At 44.3% G+C, this 22,059-nt stretch overlaps 1 protein-coding gene across 3 annotated transcripts in view; it reads left to right on the top strand.

Annotated features, from left to right (window-relative positions):
- LOC139546396 (BCL-6 corepressor-like) overlaps nucleotides 1-22,059 on the top strand; it is a 78,216-nt gene that overhangs the window by 1,706 nt on the left and 54,451 nt on the right. For all 3 annotated transcript variants that reach the window (XM_071354738.1, XM_071354739.1, XM_071354737.1), the window contains one exon: nucleotides 19,988-20,063. In XM_071354738.1, coding sequence (XP_071210839.1) covers nucleotides 20,061-20,063 — 3 coding nt within the window. In that variant the 5' untranslated portion in view covers nucleotides 19,988-20,060. The remainder of the gene's footprint in view (nucleotides 1-19,987; nucleotides 20,064-22,059) is intronic.

Genomic DNA, 22,059 nt, shown 5'->3' with positions numbered 1-22,059 from the left:
GCGCATGCAGTGTGTCTCTTCTGGCCAGTGATAGTACACTAATTGGGGATCGCTCACGCGATCGATGTTTCCAGCACGTTGGCGAGGTTAGTTACGGATCTAGAATGTTAGAGTTGACCAAATCCTCTCTGGTAATACAAAAAAATACACCAGTATAGTACACCAACACCCACATCCTGTTTAGCATATACTTCCTAAGCAGGCTATACCTCGCTTGCCTGAGCATATAGCCTAGGGCCCTAGGCCTATAGCTACTATGCAAGGAGGAACGGTCCATGGGGAGAATCTCAATTGCATGCTCCTGGCCCCCTCTCTCACTTAATTCACAAAACCCATTGGAGGAGAAGGTCAGAGGGGAGGGACCTCTGGCTTTCTCTAAAATCGGTTTTGAGAAGGAGGCGAGGAGAGATGACGCAAGGAGTGTGCAATTGAGATTCTCCCCATGGCCTACTCTTTCCCCAACTACCTTGAGCTGGGTAAGGAAACTGAGATATCTGACATAGTGTTTCCCCCTCGCTGTGGCAGATAAGTGATCACTTCATATAGACCAATAGGCAGTGGGCCAACGTCAGTGAGAGCTTGCATTGCTATTGGCCCATGACATGACTCGGCAATGATCATAAGTAGGCCTACCCTGAAAGGGGGAAATTAAGAGCTGGTTTTGGACAGAGAAGGCTTTGGTCTGTGCGAACTGAATCATAGTAGAAGCAAGTGGGAACGTTACATTTGAGACAGTTAAAGAAATGGAAAGTCTTGTGTGTCTTGAAGAGTGAAAACAGTAGTTTGGTTTCCATGTTAGTTGACGTTTGAGACTCCCCTGTTAGTGCTGAATATCGTACAGTACTGGGAAGGAAGCATTAAGAGGGTTGTTGTACCTCTACAATATACATTTTATGAACCAGGTATTAAATTCCAAAAGCCTTACCACGGGATGTTCCTTAAATCGCGAGTGACAAGCAGTGTGTTTGCCTTCCTCCAAACCTTGAGTGGCCTTGCTCACAGCACAGAGCGCACACACACAGCATGTGGGGGAGGTTTTCTATTTAGCCAAATCTTATCGATTTGTTGGATAATGCCACCGTATGGGACTCTCTTCTTTGCGTAATGAGGCGCACTTAGCATCTTTATAACTATTGTGATTGCTTGTGAGTGACCCTTATTTTGAAAACGTGTTTTATTTACAAAATATGTGCACATTAAGTGGTTGTTGTATCCTCCTTTGTGGGATTATTGAAAGACAGTCTGGATAAGAGTCTCTGGATGACCCATAGAAAACGACCCGTTCTTCACCAAGCTGTGTTAGTGAATAGCGTTGTCGTTTAATCAGCAGCAGACCAACGGTTCCTTTCGATGACTGAGTTGATTCCACCTCAGGTCCGTAGGTCTGCTGCTGATTAAACTTCATGAAGCCTTAAACCGCTGCTTTACATTTTGATCTGGCTGCAGGTCATTTTTTAGAGCATCCCATTGGACTGTTTTGTGCATCATTTTCCACTGTGCTCGGGTGAAGAGATCACCCGTGCTGAGCCATTCCCCAGGTGTCCGTTCGCGCGCAGAGAGAGACTGTCTGTTTAGTGGAGCATTTGAAGTTATTTTGTGTGAATGCTATTTTGTAGCCGCCACAAGTTTATGAATAACTTCAACAGACATGGGAGAATCGCCAAGGTTTATAGAGCTTGCATTCTTGGCAAACCTTTTAAACATCACGGGTTGCGAGCCTGGTTGAATAGCTCGTGGTCACGCGTAACAAAGGGTCGTCATGCTAGAAGGGCTGATCTCTCCGCTCCATACACTATACCAGGGATTCACAAACTCGGTCCTGGGCCCCCCCTTGGTACACCATTTGGTTTTTGCCCTAGCACTACACAGCTTATTTCAATTACTCAAAGCTTGATGATGATATTTGAGTGAGGTGGGGGACCGAGTTAAACCCTGCACTATACAATTACCATCATGTCCATATGGGCAGGTTGTCAGAGGGACTTCATAACCCTATGTACTAGAATGAAGTTTGCCTAGACATTGATCTTATGCCAATTTTGCGTTTCTCCCTTTAAATGATTGGATCTAGGAGGGTATAGCCTACTACCTCGATCTGTACCTGTTGCTGACATGCTATGCTGTTTTAGGTCACTCTTTATGTAGTGTTGTCTCTCTTGTCGTGATGTGTGTGTTGTCCCTGCAGGAGGCCTTTTGCCTTTTGGTAGGCCGTCATTGTAAATAAGTGTTTGTTCTTAACTGACTTGTTAAACAAAGCTAAAATAAAGTACACGAGGGCACCTTCTATACTCGGAGCTGGTAGGCTACTGTCCAGCCGTTTGATGGATCTCATATTTGTGACGGTGTCTCAAAGGCTCTGCGCAGGGAGGCGTGGAGATGATAACCGTGCTATCTGTCCCAGACCTGCTGTTTTCAACTCTAGAGACAGCAGGAGCGGTAGAGATACTCTCAATGATCGGCTATGAAGAGCCAACTGACATTTACTCCTGAGGTGCTGACTTGTTGCACCCTCAAAAACTACTGTGTTTTTATTATTTGACCATGCTGGTCATTTATGAACATTTGAACATCTTGGCCATGTTCTGTTATAATCTCCACCCGGCCACCCCTCATAGCCTGGTTCCTCTAGGTTTCTTCCTAGGTTTTGGCCTTTCTAGGGGGTTTTTCCTAGCCACCATGCTTCTACACCTGCATTGCTTGCTGTTTGGGGTTTTAGGCTGGGTTTCTGTACAGCACTTTGATATATCAGCTGATGTAAGAAGGGCTATATAAATACATTTGATTTGATTTGAACCGGCGGCGTACAGGGACAACCTCATCGCTTTTCCAAACCCATGTTGGGTCGCTTTGTAATCGTCTGAAATCAATAGATCTGCAAGGGGGAATCCATGCGCTGATATGTCAATATAATCCTATATGACCAGGCAGTTAACCACGTCTGTGTCACCTGACTTTGGTTCGATATGTTACTTTGATGAAATGGACAGTCAACCATCTGTATTTTAAATGGGGGAGTGAGAAATCATGTCTGTAGGCCTATGACCTAGGTATTAAAAATAACCGTCATGTTTTTTTATTATTTCATGGTATATCGTGCTGCAGATATAAAAAAATATATAGATATATATTAACATGCTGCAGTTATGGCGAAGTGTGACGTTTTATTTTGAGCTTGTGTTGGTACATCCACTGTCATGTTGTCCTGCGGTTGATTGTAGCCCAGAGTATATTAGGCAATGCCTTCTGGTTGCAGCGTTGCTGAGACTAATCTTCAGGCCGCCCGTTTTAGGCTGTCACACTTGTTGTTTGTGGTGTCGATTTACTGAATAAAACAACAATCCCAAAGCCACCGCTGCGCTCTTGGCTGTTCATACGATGTGTGAGAACAAAAGTGAACGCACAGCGGAGAGGCGGGGGTGATCGTGTTTCTGCGCGCTGCACGGCTCCCGGAGGAGACGTCATGGTTTGATTGAAGCTGTGCCTCCGCATAGGCCTCCCGGGACCTTGCTCTGAAACGGGAGAGACCTTTTTTCCTCTCTGATTCACAGAGCTTTTAGTTCCGTGAAGGCACGGATCACTTCCGCACAGAGAGACATGCCACTGTATGGCACCCACAGCGCCGGGGAGAGAGACTTGGAAAAACTCATACTGGAATGAGAGACCGAATGTTTGGCACAAGGCCTACATTTTTAAGTGTGGCGATAAATAGCCTAATTTTATGTTATTTAATTTGTTCTTATTTCAATTAATGGGGAATACAGGTCAGAATTAAGTGTATCAACCATCCCCGGTCTATCCTTGGTCAGTTATTGAGTGTTTTTATATTTTCGTTCTAATGTTGCTTTTGTGCGAGGTGGATTATTTATTTGGCCTATATTTTCATGATCTCACCGACTTAGAATATTGGGAGAGGATGTTGATTATGACACCTTGCCACCACTTCGCACTTCATCTCACCTCAGCAGGCCCGTTTTGATGCAAGGCAGTTCCACTACATTTGCAGCCCAGAATTTATAGCCAAAGAAGAAATTCGATTCAGATATTATATTCCCAAATAAAATCTATATAAAGATCGAGGCATGGCTTTCTCAAACCTCAAATGTATAATAGGATGTAAGTAAGCATTTCACTGTTGGTCTACACTTGTTCTTAACGAAGCATGTGACGAATACAATTTATATTTTGATTTGATTCAAAGAAAGGAGTTGGGAAAAGGTGGGAGGTGACAAATATGCTCATCCTTGTTACTACAATCCTGCCTCTCTGGGGACATAAAAGGCCTATTTAGCCGTAATTTGGACAGGGATGAATGGTCTGGTTCAGCGGCCGTCGCCTGTTCTCCAGTGACAGCACGGGCCACACAATGTCGCGGTTGTTGGATGTCATGCTGACGGGAGGATTGTCCCGCACCGACTTGCATGCGCCTGTGTGGAGGGAGGGCGCGAGGCCCTGTTTACAGCCCGCCTGCAAATAATGCAACAGCTGTTTGGAACTGCAATCGTCTCTCGCTCTGTCTCTCTCTCTCTCTGTACTTAGTTTATTGTCCCAGCTCGAACACAAACAATCACACCGACCATACCATCACTTATAGCAGGCATTTTGCTGATATTATTCATTACGATAAGTAATACTACTAGAGACATCTGGAGTTTGAAATGAAATAGGTTTGCTAATATTGGTGATTATTAATAAATGGGACACTTGATGGCTCAAACCATCAAACTAGTATTAGTAGCTTAAAGGATAATAAATAAATACACTTTGGTGCACATTAATGTTGCAAATGTATTGTTCTATTTATCGTTATTGTATCAATTCAGGCTATTTATCACAATATGGACTTTTGTCCAACTCTAATGATGATGATGTATATCAAGTGTTAAGCAAATGTTATGCTGCTGTGGCAGTACTGTTGATATTTAAACTAGGTAGCTTGCTGCGCGCAATCTCTGTACAGGGCAGACTGGGTAAAAAGCACAACCTGGCTCACGTGATCTCCTTACCGGGCAGACCAAAGGACGTGATGGTGGTTGGCGAACTTGCTGACGTAGGAATAATTTAAGGGGTGTTCAAACCAAAGAAAAAAACTCTATACAGAAACAAATGTAGTGCTTCAGAAACTATTCGCATCCTTTGACTTTTCCACATTTTGTTGTTACAGCCTGACTTTAAAATTGATTGAAATTAATATTCGTTGTCACTGGCCTACACACAACACCCCATAATGTAAAACTGGGAATATGTTTTTCAATTTTTTAAAACAAAAATTTAAAATGGAAAGCTGAAAAGTCTTGAGTCAATAAGTCTTCAACCCTAATTAACTTTGTTATGGTGAGCCTAAATACATTCAGGAGTGAAACACATGTTTAACAAGTCACATAATAAGTTGCATGGTCTCACTCTGTGCAGTAATAGTGTTTAACATGATTTTTGAATGACAACCTCATCTCTGTACCTCACACATACAATTATCTATAAGGTCCCTCAGTCGAGCAGTGAATTTCACACACCGATTTGACCACAAAGACCAGGGAGTTTTCCCAATGCCTCACAAAGGGCACCTATTGGTAGATGGGTAAAAAAAAAATATATAGATCTGACATTGAATATCACTTTGAGCATGGTGAAGTTATTAATTAAAAAGGAAAACTCTGCACACTGCTGCTCACACTCCCAGGTGATTTTATGCTTTACACTGGTTTATCAATACACCTTCACTAAAAATATACTGGCGTCCTTCCTAACTCAGTTGCCGGAGAGGAAGGAAACCGCTAAGGGATTTCACCATGAGGCCAAAGTTGACTTTATTAATGACTGTGATGGGGCATTAATCCAGAGGCAGCATTGGGCACAAGACGAGGGTAACAGCCAACAAGAAGATGGCGATCGGAGGAAGGCTCCAGGTAGATGGAAATTATCACAAAATCGCAGTCAGTCAGCTACTGTAGTGTGCTAGTACTAAGCCAAGGTTGAAAAACTCTAGTAGACTACTTCACAGAGATTATGCTCCCCCCACGTGTGGGGAATCTGATTGGTTGTTTATATCACACCTCCTCATGATTGGTGGATTGTAGCTCACCACTGCCAACACTGTCTGCAGAACTGAAGATGGATCAACAACATTGTAGTTACTCTACAATAATAGCCTAATTGACAGAGTGAAAAGGAAACCTGTACAGAGTAAAAAACATTGGCAAAGAAATTAACTTAAGGTCCTGAATACAAAGCGTTATGTATGAGACAAATCAAACAACACATCATTGAGTCCCACTCTTCATATTTTTAAGCATGGTGGTGGCTGCATCATGTTATGGGTAGGCTTGTCATCGGTTGTGTTTGAGATATTTTTGTGCCCAATAGAAATTAATGATAAATAATGTTTTGTCACTTTTATTGTAATTAAGAATATAATATATAATGTCACATTTTTTGTTCAGTGTATAAGGTTAAGATAGGCTTAATTTTTTAATTACTACTTTCTATCGCTAGATTCGAACTTGCAACCTTTTGAACGAGAGGCAGATGCCGGATTCCACCTCATCTCCCCACTTCCTCAGAAGTCGAATACTGACTTGTCACGGGTGACCTTGCTAAACATTGATGTTATGTAGAATGAACCAGTAGTGCGTTCCACCTTGCCACCACATTCAGCAGCGTCTTTTGCGCATCACATAACCTGCACATTATTAAGTGTAAAAGCCTATTCTGTTCACATCGTTTAACTCGTTTTGGTATGGTGCTTTTATGGCTATGTGGGTGCCATCTATTCTGTTCATATTTGGGAACCCCTTGGATGACATCATGGCAAAGAAACCCCTCTTTAATAAAAAAACTTTGTGCGATGGTGTATGGAAATTGCATGTGTTACTGTTCGTTTTGCCGACCATTGCACCCAAAACATTGGCTAATTGAGGGCTGTGAGACGCGAATCGTCAAACTCCCGGTGAAAAGTGCCCGTTGACAAAAACCCTAGGGTGGAAAGCACTTAGATGTGAACTGGAATGGCATGTTTGCCTTTTTAAAGTAGGTCTTAAATCATTGCAAAGATCCTATTTGATTGGTTTTGGTAAACGATATCTGATGAGCAAATCTGTACTTTCTGTAAAAGAAAGTCAGCAATATTTACCATTATTGTGTAATGGCTAGCTAGTTAGCGGGTACGCGCTACTAGCATTTCAATCAGTTACGTCACTTGCTCTGAGACTTAAGTAGGGTTTCCCCTTGCTCTGCAAGGGCCGCGGCCTTTGTGGCGCGATGGGTAACGATGCTTCGTGGGCGACCGTTGTTGATGTGTGCAGAAGGTCCCTGGTTCGCACCCGTGTCGGGGCGAGGGGACGGTTTAAAGTTATACTGTTACAATTGCAGTATTTTAACAATGGCTTCACTTTAACACTTATGATCTACCGTCAAGATAAGTTTCATGAATTTACAATGAAATAGAAAAAATCTTTTATTATTAGGCTACTCTTAACAATTTAACACATTTGTAACATATTTCCGCATTTTATGCTTGAAAGCAGTTCCCTTATTCCACCACTTTGGCACTGTGTGTACGCTTGGTCGTTGTGCTTAAATTTACGCACACTCTCATGCAAATATTCATATGGTTAAATCTCACACTTTGCGTGGAAATGACCCCACGCATGATTTAAATGAGGCCCCGGGTGTGCAAAGCTCTTAGACTTACCCAGAAATACTCACAGCAGTAATCGCTGCCAAATGTGATGACATGTTTTGACTCAGGAGGTTGAATAATTATCTAAACAAGATATATTAGTATTTTTTATATATTTTTTAAATTCACTAATTCCACTTTGACATTACAGAGTATTTTGTGTAGATGGTTAATATTTTGAATTCAGGCGGTACCATAACACAATATGGACTAAATCAAGGGGTGTGAATCCTTACTGAAGGCACTGAAAGGTAACTTGGCGACTGGGAGGGTAAAGGGGCAGGTGCTCGGGCACAGGTACACTCAGATATGTGCACCTGCCTTAGTGTGTGTATGTGTGCACTATTGCCGAGCTCTCTCTCTCGTCCGTTCCCTCCTCAGCTTTCGCACTCCCTCTGCCACGGGACCTTGTGGACACAATATTCCAATTGTAAGGTTATGTATTTAATTGGTCATAGCGTGCGTTCGCTATTTGGAAATAATAGATTGATATGTAGCGGACCACTGCTGATAATTTGTTGACAACTGATATATTGTGCTAAATTGTTGGGATGTTGAGATTAGCCAGTAAATCAATTGGGACTTGGTGGTGGAATTTTCTCCGATGAGTTTGACTTTCCATGGTCACATTGTGTGTTACGGAATAAGATGCTGTGTATCGACTACGGGGTCGTTGAAATCGTGTGGGGTGGGAAGCGAAAGCCCTCTGCTGGTTATTTAGCCCCCCCTGTGGGCTCTGCCGCCTGTCTGTCGTGCCGCGCTGGTATTCCGTGCGGAGAAGTGTTGGAGGCCTGCCCGCGTCTCTCTCTCTGTGTGTATGAGGAGCTGTCTCGGAGTTTCCCTGCCCCCGTCTCTCTGACACACACACACACGCTGCAAGGCAAACACACTCAGACACGCACACACTATCTTTCGGCAGCTGCGTGTGTGCTGTTACGCATGATGAGGAGTGAAGGGTTGTCCGTTACATTTAGGTCTTATCTCAATTACTCTCGTAATGAATGTTAATGAATGCCAAATAAACAAAATAAATGTGATGTATCAAAAGACAACTACTATTTTATTTACAACTATTGAGACACCTGTAATCATTGTATTACCTCAAACGAGACAAATTATGGACCCCCCTGGTATTATGGGCAGCCATCATTTTAAAGTGGTGAATAGATTGTATTTAGCCTAATCCAGACGCGATTTTTAAACCTCTTCTAATGTTTGTTTTCGTTGTTTTTCAGCATTGTTTTCGTTTTGGAAACGCACACAGCGAGCCCTGCGTAGTGGTGTGTGCATAATAAGCCGTGTTTTCCCCCGCCCTCGTCGCTGCGGAGAGTATCCTGCGTCACACTATTTTTTTTAGAGCAGGAGCTCGAGCCTCGGCGCTCCAGGGAGAGCTGGCCGAGCGCCAGGGACAAAGAGCGCGAGGGCGCCAACACTCCGCTCTGCACCCCTTCCTCGTCCCTGTTCGCTCGAGCCTGCAGGTCGATATAGAGAGAAGGGCTTGCACAGCAGCAGGCCAGGCACGGGAAAATGTAGCCCATACCACTTCTCTGTAACTCACACACACACCTACATTCTTCTCTCCAAAGGGATAACAAATTAAAGGAGGGCAACCTGGGAAGTCGGTTGAGCGTTGGCCGTGAGGAAATTATCAGTGGCTCTGGTGTTTGTTCCTCCCCGTATGGCATGTCAGATGGAGGTCAAGTCGCGATAGTAACAGGAAACGAGAGAGACTGGAACTGAGGTCTCTCTCTTAATCTCTCTCCGCCTCACTCGCTCTCTCTCTCTTTCTCTGCGCAGCTCCCTCCCCCACAACACAATAATGACTGGACTACAGGTTACTAGGCTTGCTAAAAACACCCGGTGGTTTTCGGTTTAATGGTGCGAATCGGGCTCCAGCCCGGCCGCTCACTCGCTCTCCCCGCCCGCCTGCCCCCTGACCACGGTTTCTGATGAATGGCTGTCGGGAGTTGTTTGTTGCGCAAACTATTCTTAGCACCAGGGATGGGAATCGACATGCTCTGGCTTTTCCTCCCGTTGCGCGCGTGCGCGCACACACACACACACACAGTCTCGTATGAAGGCGCTCAGCGTGTTGGTTTTGCTATACACCTGTGTATTTTAAAGAGGCGTAGATTTCAATCATTCCGGCTTCGGACACAGTCTAGACAAGTAACATATGTATTTTAATTAGCATATACATTAAATGTGCCAATTCAAAGTTACATCTAACTTCTATTTTTCGAGTTATTACATAAAACCAATCAGAATTCCAAAGAATACTTAAGTCATGTCGGAAAATGTTTTGCGGAGTGTGACATTATATGAAGGAGACCGTTATATGGAGGACCGTGAGAGTCAGCCTATTCCCTATAATGTACACTCAAACAGAAATAAGTTCAAATGTATACTGAACAAAAATATATAAATGCAACATGTAAAGTGTTGGTCCCATGTTTCATGAGCTGAAATAATAGATCCCAGACATTTTCCATACGCACAGAAAGCTTATTTCTGTCAAATTTTGCGCACACTTTTTTTTTTACATCCCTGTTAGTGAGCATTTCTCCTTTGCCAAGATAATCCATCCACCTGACAGGTGTGGCTTATCAAGAAGCCGATTAAACAGCGTGATCATGACACAGGTGCACTTTGTGCTGGGGACAAAAGGTCACTCTAAAATGTGCCGTTTTGTCACACAACATAATGCCACAGATATCTCAAGTTGAGGGAGCGTGCAACTGGCATGCTGACTGCAGGCATGTCCACCAGAGCTATTGGCTCTACCATAAGCTACATCCAACGTTGTTTTAGAGAATTTAGCCGTACATCCAGCTGGCCTCACAGCCGCAAACCACGTGTAACCACGACCAGCCCAGGACCTCCACATCCAGCTTCTTCACCTGCGGGATTGTTTGAGACCAGCCACCCGGACAGCTAAGGAAACTGAAACTGAGTATTTCTGTCTGTAATAAAGCCCGTTTGTGGGGATAACTCATTCTGATTGGCTGGGCCTGGCTCCCCAGTGGGTGGGCTTGGCGCCCTAGTGGGTGGGCCTATGCCCTCCCAGACCCACCCATGGCTACGGCCCTGCCCAGTCATGTGAAATCCATAGATTACGGCCTAATTTATTTTTTTCATTTGACTGATTTCCTTATATGAACTGTAACTCAGTAAAATCGTTGAAATTGTTGCATGTTGCCTTTATGTTTTTCTCAGTGTATGTAACTTCAAATGTAACCAAATCATTTGCGCTCATGACTACTGGTTTCAATTAAAATTTCAGCCAATGTATAAGCGAACACTTTATGAATTTGTTGCAAATCAGCTTGCAAGGTTGCTAGCCAACTAGCCTGCTAATGTTAGCCCTACTAGCCAGGTAACGATAGCCCTACCAGCCTGCTAACGTTACGTTAGCACTGCATGAGTCAACCAGTTGCTATCAACACCTAGTAAACCAACATTTGGAAATTAATAACTCCATCTAACTAGCTATCAAATAACTGCATATACCGGTAACATTATCTTAGCTTAGCTAGCTATCCACCACGGTTGACATATCTAAATAGTAAGCCAGAGAACAATATTAACTAGTCTAACACGGGCAGGAACCCACAGAACACAATACAGAAAGCCAGCAGATATAAAGTAGAGAGAGCGAAGACTTACTGATTGACGGCTGTGTTAGCTACCAAGGAAGAGCCAAGGAGCTAGGCGCTTTAGAGGGAGAGGCAGTTTCAACGGCAAAGGGAGAGTCAGCTAATCCAATAGCAATATAGTGCGGTAAATCCAAAGTAGATAGAGTCCAGAGGCATTAATCCAGAGGCAGCATTGGGCACAAGACGAGGGTAACAGCCAACAAGAAGATGGCGATCGGAGGAAGGCTCCAGGTAGATGGAAATTATCACAAAATCGCAGTCAGTCAGCTACTGTAGTGTGCTAGTACTAAGCCAAGGTTGAAAAACTCTAGTAGACTACTTCACAGAGATTATGCTTCCCCCACGTGTGGGGAATCTGATTTGTTGTTTATATCACACCTCCTCATGATTGGTGGATTGTAGCTCACCACTGCCAACACTGTCTGCATGGCTAGTGGCTAATGTTAGCCATGTCGAGCTAGCTAACGCAGAGTAGATTCTCCATATAAAGTTGATAAATAGTGCATTGTGGGTAGTTCAGGAGATATCTGGAAATAAGTTAATAAATATGTAAAAACCGCTAAAATATAACTTTGTAGTTGTAGTTAACCAGATGGTGACTACAACTACATTAGTAAGTCTTTGACCACACTCTGTTACATTGGGGAGTAAAAACTCATGCTTTATACCCTTTAATGTTTTGGTAAAGCGTGACGATTGATAGGCTTTCAAATTACCACTCAATGTGTGTGTTTTCGTTTTTGAGGATTTTGTGCCCATGGATATAGTCTAGGATATTGAACATTACACAGTGCATTGGCTACTCGGGCTGAACCCGTTTGCCCTCATCGATCCATGCGTGTGAACGTAGCCTCATGTTGCAGATCACTTGAGCGATCCAAACCTGTAACCACAGACAGCAGGTTTCTGTAATGCTCTCTGCTGTTTTATATAGGCTTTTAATGTGGTTTATTGCTTAACATTACACGTCTAGGCTTACATTGATGGACCAACAGAGGCCGTCATGACACAGTTTTGAATGTCTTGCAGAGTGTTGGGCGGTTGGAGGTGTTTTTTTAAGACCGGCTGTCCCATGAGGGGATGACCTGCTCTCCGCTACACCAATGTTCCCCCAAGGAACATTGAGTCGCGAGAGGGCCCAAAGGTGTGGGTTGGTAATGGAGGAGACGTCAGTTTGCCTTTCCATCCTTCCTCCTCTATTATTTCGACCTCTCCATGCTCTTAAGTGACATACAGCCTGGCTCCACTCCTTTTCTATTTCTACTTCATACTGCTGCATTCAGTCCCGATGACACGGTTTCCTGTGAGTTCGTGGAAAATGTTTTGTGCGAGAGAAGGTATGGCGGGATGAGAAAGACTGAATGATCCCGGCTGATGTTCTCGGGCAAATCGAGAGACACACACACAGGGCGTAAAACTGGATTTCCACATATCACAATAATTTGGATAGCCATTCTAGCTTTGCCCTCATGTGGATGCTAGCAAGCAGGCTAGGTAGTGCTAGGTATCAACAGCCAATCCAGTATTTGGTATTTTATTAGGATTCCCATTAGCTGTTAGCAGCATCTACTCTTCCTGGGGTTCACACAAAACATGAAACATTACATAAATACAGAAGATTAATAGACAAAAACCGCTCAAGGCCAGAACTACATTATTTAAAAAAGGCACACGTAGCCTACATGTCAATACATACACACAAACTATCTAGATCAAATAGTGAAGAGGCGTTGTGCCCTGAGGTGTTACTTTATCTGTTTTAAAAAAACAGGTTTGCTGTTAATTTGAGCAAAATGAGATGGAAGGAAGTTCCATTCAATAATGGCTCCATATAATATTGTAAGTATTCTTGATTTTGTTCTGGATTTGGGGACTGTGAATAGAACCCTTTTGGGGTAAGTGTGTGTGTCAGAGCTGTGTGCAAGTTGACTATGCAAACAATTTGGGATTTTCAACATTTTGTTTCTTATAAAAAGAAGTGGTGCAGTCAGTCTCTCAACTCTTAGCCAAGAGACTGGCATGCATAGTATTTATATCAGCCTTCTGGTTACAATGAAGATCAAGACATGCCGGTCTTTCCTTGCAGCACTCAAATACACGACTGGACAATAATCAAGATAAGACAAAACTAGAGCCTGCAGGACTTGCTTTTGGAGTGTGGTGTCAAAAAACAAACCTCTCCCCATCATAACAAACATTGAATCTATATGTTTTGACCATGACAGTTTACATTCTAAGGTAACACCAAATAATTTAGTCTCAACTTGTTCAACAGTTTATTTCTGGCCACCCATTCCAAAACAGACTGCAACTCTTTGTTAAGGGTTTCAGTGACTTCATTAACTGTGGTTGCGGATGTGTATATGGTTGAATCATCAGCATGCATGGACACATGCTTTGTTTAATGCCAGTGGCGGGTCATTGGTAAAATTAGAAAAGAGTAGAGGGTCTAGAGAGCTGCCCTGCAGTACACCACACTTTACATGTTTGACATTAGAGAAGCTTCCATTCACAAAAACCCTTTGAGTTCTATTAGATAGATAGCTCTGAATCCACAGTATGGCAGAGTTTGAAAAGCCATAACACACATGTTTTTTCAACAACAGGTTGTGGTCAATAATATCAAAAGCTGCACAGGAATCTAACAGTACAGCTCCCACAATCATCTTATTATCAATAACCTGTTGTGTCAGTGCAGTACATGTTGAGTGCCCTTCTCTATAAGCATGCTGAAAGTCTATTGTTAATTTGGTTACAGAAAAATAGCATTGTATTTGGTCAAACACTATTTTTTTCCAACAGTTTGCTAAGAGCTGGGAGCAAGCTGATAGGTCTGCTGTTACAACCAGTAAAGGCCGCTTCGCCACTCTCTTGGGTAGCGTAATTACTTTAGCTTCCCTCCAGGCCTGAGGATGGAGACTTTCCTCCAGGTTCAGATTAAAGATATGACAGATACTGTAGGAGGGGCTATAGAGGCAGCTACCATCCTCAGTAGCTTTCCATCTAATTATCAATGCCAGGAGGTTTGTCATTTTTGATTGTTAACAATAATTTCCCCACCTCTCCCACACTAACTTTACAAAATTCAAACTTGCAATGCATTTCTTTCATTATTTGTTTTTTATGCATTAATACGATGGCTCACTGCTAATTGTTGGCATTTCCTGCCTACGTTTGCCCACTTTGCCAATGAAGTAATCATTAAAATAAACACAATGATTTTGTGATGAATAAGCCATCTGATTTGATGAAAGATGGAGTTCAATTAGTCTTTCTGGACATATTTTTTTTTTTAAGTACTTAAGTTTTTTCCCCATCACTTTATATCATTGATCTTGGCTTCATAATACAGTTTCTTATTTTTGTTGAGTTTAGTCACACAATTTCTCAATTTGCCAGTCAGATGTGCAGCCAAAATTACTAGCCACTACTTTTTGCCCCATCTCTTTCAACCATAGTTTTTCAATTCCTCATCAATCCATGGAGCCTTAACAGTCAGTTTCATATGTTTATCAATAATTGAAAGAAGAAATTTCATAAATTCATTAAGTGCAGCATCTGGATTCTCCTTATCACATCAGACCAACAAATATTTTTAACATCAATATAAGAGTCATGGCAAAATCTTTTGTATGATCTCTTATGCACAATTTTTTTTGGCGCAGCTTTTGGAAATTTGGCTCTCCTGGATATAGCCACTATGTAATCACTGCATCCAATGGGCACGAAATACAGCTTTAGAACAAAGTTATACAGTATTAGTAAAAATGTGATGGATACAGTATCAGTAAAAATGTGATTGAATCATGTGGATGGTCTTGTTCCTGTAGTGGTTGTAAACACCCTGGTAAGTTGATTAATACCCTGAACCAGATTACAGGAACTGGTTACAGCGAAAAGCTTCCTCTTGAGCGGACAGCTTGAGGAAAACCAGTGAATATTCAGGTCCCCAAGAAAGTACAGTTGTGGCCAAAAGTATTGAGAATGACACAAATATACATTTTCACAAAGTCTGCTGCCTCAGTTTGTATGATGTCAATTTGCATATACTCCAGAATGTTATGAAAAGTGATCAGATGAATTGCAATTAATTGCAAAGTCCCTCTTTGCCATGCAAATTAACTGAATCCCCCCAAAAACATTTCCACTGCATTTCAGCCCTGCCACAAAAGGACCAGCTGACATCACGTCAGTGATTATCTCCTGTGAGTGTTGACGAGGACAAGACTGGAGATCACTCTGTCATGCTGATTGAGTTTGAATAACAGACTGGAAGCTTCAAAAGGAGGGTGGTGCTTGGAATCATTGTTCTTCCTCTGTCAGCCATTGTTACCTGCAAGGAGACACATGCCGTCATCATTGCTTTGCACAAAAAGGGCTTCACAGGCAAGGATATTGCTGCCAGTAAGATTGCACCTAAATCAACCATTTATCGGATCATCAAGAACTTCAAGGAGAGCGGTTCAATTGTTGTGAAGAAGGCTTCAGGGCGCCCAAGAAAGTCCAGCAAGTGCCAGGACCGTCTCCTAAAGTTGATTCAGCTGCGGGATCGGGGCACCACCAGTACAGAGCTTGCGCAGGAATGGCAGCAGGCAGGTGTGAGTGCATCTGCACGCACAGTGAGGCGAAGACTTTTGGAGGATGGCCTGGTGTCAAGAAGGGCAGCAGAGAAGCCACTTCTCTCCAGGAAAAACATCAAGGACAGACTGATATTCTGCAAAAGGTACAGGGATTTGACTGCTGAGGACTGGGGTAAAGTCATTTTCTCTGATGAATCCCCTTTCCGATTGTTAGGGGAATCTGGGAAAAAAGCTTGTCCGGAGAAGACAAGGTGAGCACTAGCATCAGTCCTGTGTCATGCCAACAGTAAAGCATCCTGAGGCCATTCATGTGTGGGGTTGCATCTCAGCCAAGGGAGTGGGCTCACTCACAATTTTGCCTAAGAACACAGCTATGAATAAAGAATGGTAGCAACACATCCTCCGAGAGCAACTTCTCCCAACCATCCAGGAACAGTTTGGTGATGAACAATGCCTTTTCCAGCATGATGGAGCACCTTGCCATAAGGCAAAAGTGATAACTAAGTGGCTCGGGGAACAAAACATTGATATTTTGTGTCCATGGCCAGGAAACTCCCCAGACTTTAATACCATTGAGAACTTGTGGTCAATCCTCAAGAGATGGGTGGACAAACAAAACCCCACAAATTCTGACAAACTCCAAGCATTGATTATGCAAGAATGGGCTGCCATCAGTCAGGATGTGGCCCAGAAGTTAATTGACAGCGTGCCAGGGCGGATTGCAGAGGTCTTGAAAAAGAAGGGTCAACACTGCAAATATTGACTCTTTGCATCAACTTCATGTAATTGTCAATAAAAGCCTTTGACACTTATGAAATGCTTGTAATTATACTTCAGTATTACATAGTAACATCTGACAAAAATATCTAAAGACACTGAAGCGGCAAACTTTGACACAAATATCAATTTCCATTCTCAAAACTTTTGGCCACGACTGTAGACCTCTCTGTTTACATCACATACACTATTAAGCATTTCACACACATTATTTAGATACTGACTGTTAGCACTTGGTGGCCTATACCAACACTCCAAAAGAAAAGGCTTTAGATGTTCCAAGTGAACCTGCAACCACAACACTTCAATAACACTTGACATAAGATCTCTAAGCATTACAGGGATATGGCTCTGAATATATATATATATATATATATACACACACACACACACACACACACACACACACACACACACACACACACACACAGTGGGGCAAAAAAGTATTTAGTCAGCCACCAATTGTGCAAGTTCTCCCACTTAAAAAAGATGAGAGGCCTGTAATTTTCATCATAGGTACACTTCAACTATGACAGACTAAATGAGAAAAAAAAATCCAGGAAATCACATTGTAGGATTTTTAATGAATTTATTTGCAAATTATGGTGGAAAATAAGTATTTCTATATAGTATACAGCAACACCTCTCCCATAAGCATTTCTGTCTCTTCTATAGATGTTATAACCTTATACTGCTACTGCTGTGTCATCAAATTCATTTTCTGAGTCTCAGAAATGGCAAATACATGAATGTTAGCAAGTTATTGATTTCATTAACCTTATTTCTAAGGCTACATATATTAATATGGGCTATTTTCAGCCCTTTCCTGGGTAGCTTATCAGAGATAGACATAATATGAAAAAGAACAAACAAAGCAAGATAAAAGATGTACATTCAGCAGTCCATTAATCAATTAGTGTGTGTGTGCTGCAGGGTTGAAGCTACAAACCCATATGCTTAGCTATCTCATCCCTTCCAGGATTCTGGGAGGAAGGGTAGACAATGAGCCTGTCATTGCGGATGTAAGCAATGTCCTCACACGCTCTGGCAGCTTTCATGGCTGTGATAAGTTCTTTCCTTTTCTGGCGCACAGCTTCAGGATAGTCCGTGTTGAGGAAAATCTACGTTCCTCGTAAATTCGTGGCTCTTTCCAGAACAGCTACCTTGAACTTGAACCTCAGGAACTTGACCACAATCGACCTGGGCCTGTCACCTGGGCTGGTAATGGGTTTTCCAGTCCTGTAGTTGCGATCCAACTCAATATTCCTGTGGTCCATGTTCAATTTCTCGTAGATAATTTCCCTCACTTTGTCCTCAGACTCCGTCCAAGTCTCGTGGAGATTCTGAAATTCCATCTACAACCATGTTGTTCCGCCTTGATTGTCCCTCGATAATCTGATTTTATCCGTCATTATCATGGATTTACACACAGAACTGATGTTCTCTCTCAATGACTTAGACTGCTGTCATCTTGCTGTTCTCCTGTTTCAACTCATCGTGCTGACCCTGGGAGAACTGCAAACTGTTCTTCATGTCCTGGACCTCTCTGGTCAGGTCGTCCATTCTTTTATTAGTTGACTCCACCAGTATTTGACAAAACACTTTAAGCTATTTTCTTGTTGTAGGGGCTGGAAGCTAGAGTGAGCTTTGATTGGTCAATATTGTTGCAAAATCAGAGTATTTGCATAAAGTTCAGCATTTCCCAACTTTTGTCCCGCTCTGTTTATGCTCCCTCGCCCAGGCATCGCCCAATGGTCCCTTCTCCCTCTTCACTTCCCTCCATTGAAAATGAATGGTGCTCTGTTTCATCGCCCCCAACATGTTATGTGGAAATGTAAGGGTTCTGTCTCACACTGATGTTGTTCAGGCAGACCAGGCCAGACAGGCAGGGCAGACCAGGCCAGACACAGGCAGGGCAGAGCAGGCCAGACACAGGCAGGGCAGACCAGGCCAGACACAGGCAGGGCAGAGCAGGCCAGACACAGGCAGGGCAGACCAGGCCAGACACAGGCAGGCCAGACACAGGCAGGCCAGACACAGGCAGGCCAGACACAGGCAGGCCAGACACAGGCAGGCCAGACACAGGCAGGCCAGACACAGGCAGGCCAGACACAGGCAGGCCAGACACAGGCAGGCCAGACACAGGCAGGGCAGGGCAGGGCAGGCCAGACACAGGCAGGCAGGGCAGGGCAGGGCAGACCAGGCAGGCCAGACACAGGCAGGCAGGGCAGGGAAGACCAGGCCAGACACAGTCAGGCAGGGCAGGGCAGACCAGGCCAGACACAGGCAGGCAGGGCAGGGCAGGGCAGACCAGGCCAGACACAGGCAGGCAGGGCAGGGCAGGGCAGACCAGGCCAGACACAGGCAGGCAGGGCAGGGCAGGGCAGACCAGGCCAGACAGACAGACAGGCAGGCAGGCAGGCAGGGCAGACCAGGCCAGACAGGGCAGACCAGGCAGGCAGGGCAGACCAGGCCAGACAGACAGGCAGGCAGGCAGGGCAGACCAGACAGGCAGGACTGTGTTGTGCCTGAGCCTCCAGGCAAGGAAGAAGAGGGGGAAGGGAGGAACAGCAAGGGGGAAGGAGATTAATGAGCTCGAGGGCACTGTAATAAAAGCGGCATGCCTGTGGCCCGGAGCTCGAGCCACATACGAGTTTCTTTCCTATGATGGAGAAGCCAAGTTTTTCTCTCTTGCTCTCTCCCTCTCTCTCTCTCTCTCTCACTGACTGACTGACTTGGGTAAATAGGTACCTCTCACTACCAGCAATTTCACCATCCTCACTTAACGGTGATAACGCAGGTTATGTGTTTGTATGTTTGGTGTTTGAGCAATAAATAGCCTATTCAAAGTGACCTTAAGTTTGTTTTGGAAGGCAATTTGAATATTAGCCAGCCGGCAGAATGGCGGGAGGGAAGGGCAAGGAGGGTGTACGAGTGAAAACGAGTATGTGGAGAATGTGATTGAATGGCTGGGGCCCCACAATGTAAGTTGGCTACCCCCTTGGGTGGGTGGCGAATGCGAGAGGGCTATAGATTGGGAGACTACTTTGGGTGGAGGGGGAGTGTGTGTGTGTTGCAATAGCAGAGGGATCACACCCTCTCCCCACCTTTCTGCCCTTCGTCTCCCTTCTCGCTCTTTCTCAGCGTGACGTGTTGTTGGTGCTATTGAAAACTCAAGCCTTTAAGTCAGTCATTAACTCGAGCACACCACTGCCACCACACCAGGAAACACCCCTATTATGACATGTCAGTGTATATGTATGTGTGCAAATGATTCTGCCCATGTGTTTTCTCTCCAGGAGATGACCTGTTAGTGATGCGGGGACCCAGAGAAATCTGGATTTAAGTGAAGGGAACCACATCACACAAAGCATGGTACGTCATCGTCTATATCATGTATATTACAGTTTTATAACACTGTTTATAACAAGGTTAAAGGCCCAGGACAGTCAATGTGTTTTCCTGTGTTTTGTATCTGTAAATTGCACAGCAGCTGATGAAACTAACACTTTTAGTTACATCTCCCTCAAATTAGGCTCCTCCAATTAAGTTCGTCACTCAGACCATTCCCAGACAAACCTAGCTAAATTCTTGCTTGGGAAATATTTTGTAGCTTTTTTTTTTCCATTTAAAAATAAATATTGCAGCAGTTCAAGCTCCTCAGAGGAGGAAGGGGAGGACCATTCTCATTGAAATTAATAAAAGTAAAAATAGTAAAACATTAAAGTTATCCTTTTCAGATAGAACTACACTAAATATATTAACAGGTCACCAAGTAATTGATTGAAACAAACTGTTTTGCAATCAGTCTACAGTAGCCTCAACAGCACTCTGTAGGGAGGCACCATGGTGTAGCCTCAACAGCACTCTGTAGGGAGGCACCATGGTGTAGCCGAAGGACAGCACTCTGTAGGGAGGCACCATGGTGTAGCCGAAGGACAGCACTCTGTAGGGAGGCACCATGGTGTAGCCGAAGGACAGCACTCTGTAGGGAGGCACCATGGTGTAGCCGAAGGACAGCACTCTGTAGGGAGGCACCATGGTGTAGCCGAAGGACAGCACTCTGTAGGGAGGCACCATGGTGTAGCCGAAGGACAGCACTCTGTAGGGAGGCACCATGGTGTAGCCGAAGGACAGCACTCTGTAGGGAGGCACCATGGTGTAGCCTCAACAGCACTCTGTAGGGAGGCACCATGGTGTAGCCGAAGGACAGCACTCTGTAGGGAGGCACCATGGTGTAGCCGAAGGACAGCACTCTGTAGGGAGGCACCATGGTGTAGCCGAAGGACAGCACTCTGTAGGGAGGCACCATGGTGTAGCCGAAGGACAGCACTCTGTAGGGAGGCACCATGGTGTAGCCTCAACAGCACTCTGTAGGGAGGCACCATGGTGTAGCCGAAGGACAGCACTCTGTAGGGAGGCACCATGGTGTAGCCTCAACAGCACTCTGTAGGGAGGCACCATGGTGTAGCCGAAGGACAGCACTCTGTAGGGAGGCACCATGGTGTAGCCTCAACAGCACTCTGTAGGGAGGCACCATGGTGTAGCCGAAGGACAGCACTCTGTAGGGAGGCACCACGGTGTAGCCTCAACAGCACTCTGTAGGGAGGCACCATGGTGTAGCCGAAGGACAGCACTCTGTAGGGAGGCACCATGGTGTAGCCGAAGGACAGCACTCTGTAGGGAGGCACCATGGTGTAGCCGAAGGACAGCACTCTGTAGGGAGGCACCATGGTGTAGCCGAAGGACAGCACTCTGTAGGGAGGCACCATGGTGTAGCCGAAGGACAGCACTCTGTAGGGAGGCACCATGGTGTAGCCGAAGGACAGCACTCTGTAGGGAGGCACCATGGTGTAGCCGAAGGACAGCACTCTGTAGGGAGGCACCATGGTGTAGCCGAAGGACAGCACTCTGTAGGGAGGCACCATGGTGTAGCCGAAGGACAGCTAGTTTCCATCCTCCTTTCTTCTTTTTTTCCCCTCACCTTTATTTAACCAGGTAGGCCAGTTGAGAACAAGTTCTCATTTGTAACTGCGACCTGGCCAAGATAAAGCATAGCAATTCGACACATACAACAACACAGAGTTACACATGGAATAAACAAAACATACAGTCAATAATACAGTAGGGGAGGAAAAGTATATATAGAGTGAGTGCAAATGAGGTGAGTTAAGGCAGTAAATAGGCCATGGTGGCGAAGTAATTACAATACAGCAATTAAACACTGCAATGGTAGATGTGCAGAAGATGAATGTGCAAGTAGAGATACTGGGGTGCAAAGGAGAAGAAAAAAAATACAGTATGGGGATGAGGTAGATGGGCTGTTTACAGATGGGCTATGTACAGGTGCAGTCATCTGTGAGCTGCTCTG

This window comes from Salvelinus alpinus, chromosome 20, assembly GCF_045679555.1.
Source record: "Salvelinus alpinus chromosome 20, SLU_Salpinus.1, whole genome shotgun sequence".
Lineage (NCBI taxonomy): Eukaryota > Metazoa > Chordata > Actinopteri > Salmoniformes > Salmonidae > Salvelinus > Salvelinus alpinus.
Note: the sequence above shows the minus strand (reverse complement) of the source record. Positions and strands in the feature narration are given on the sequence as shown.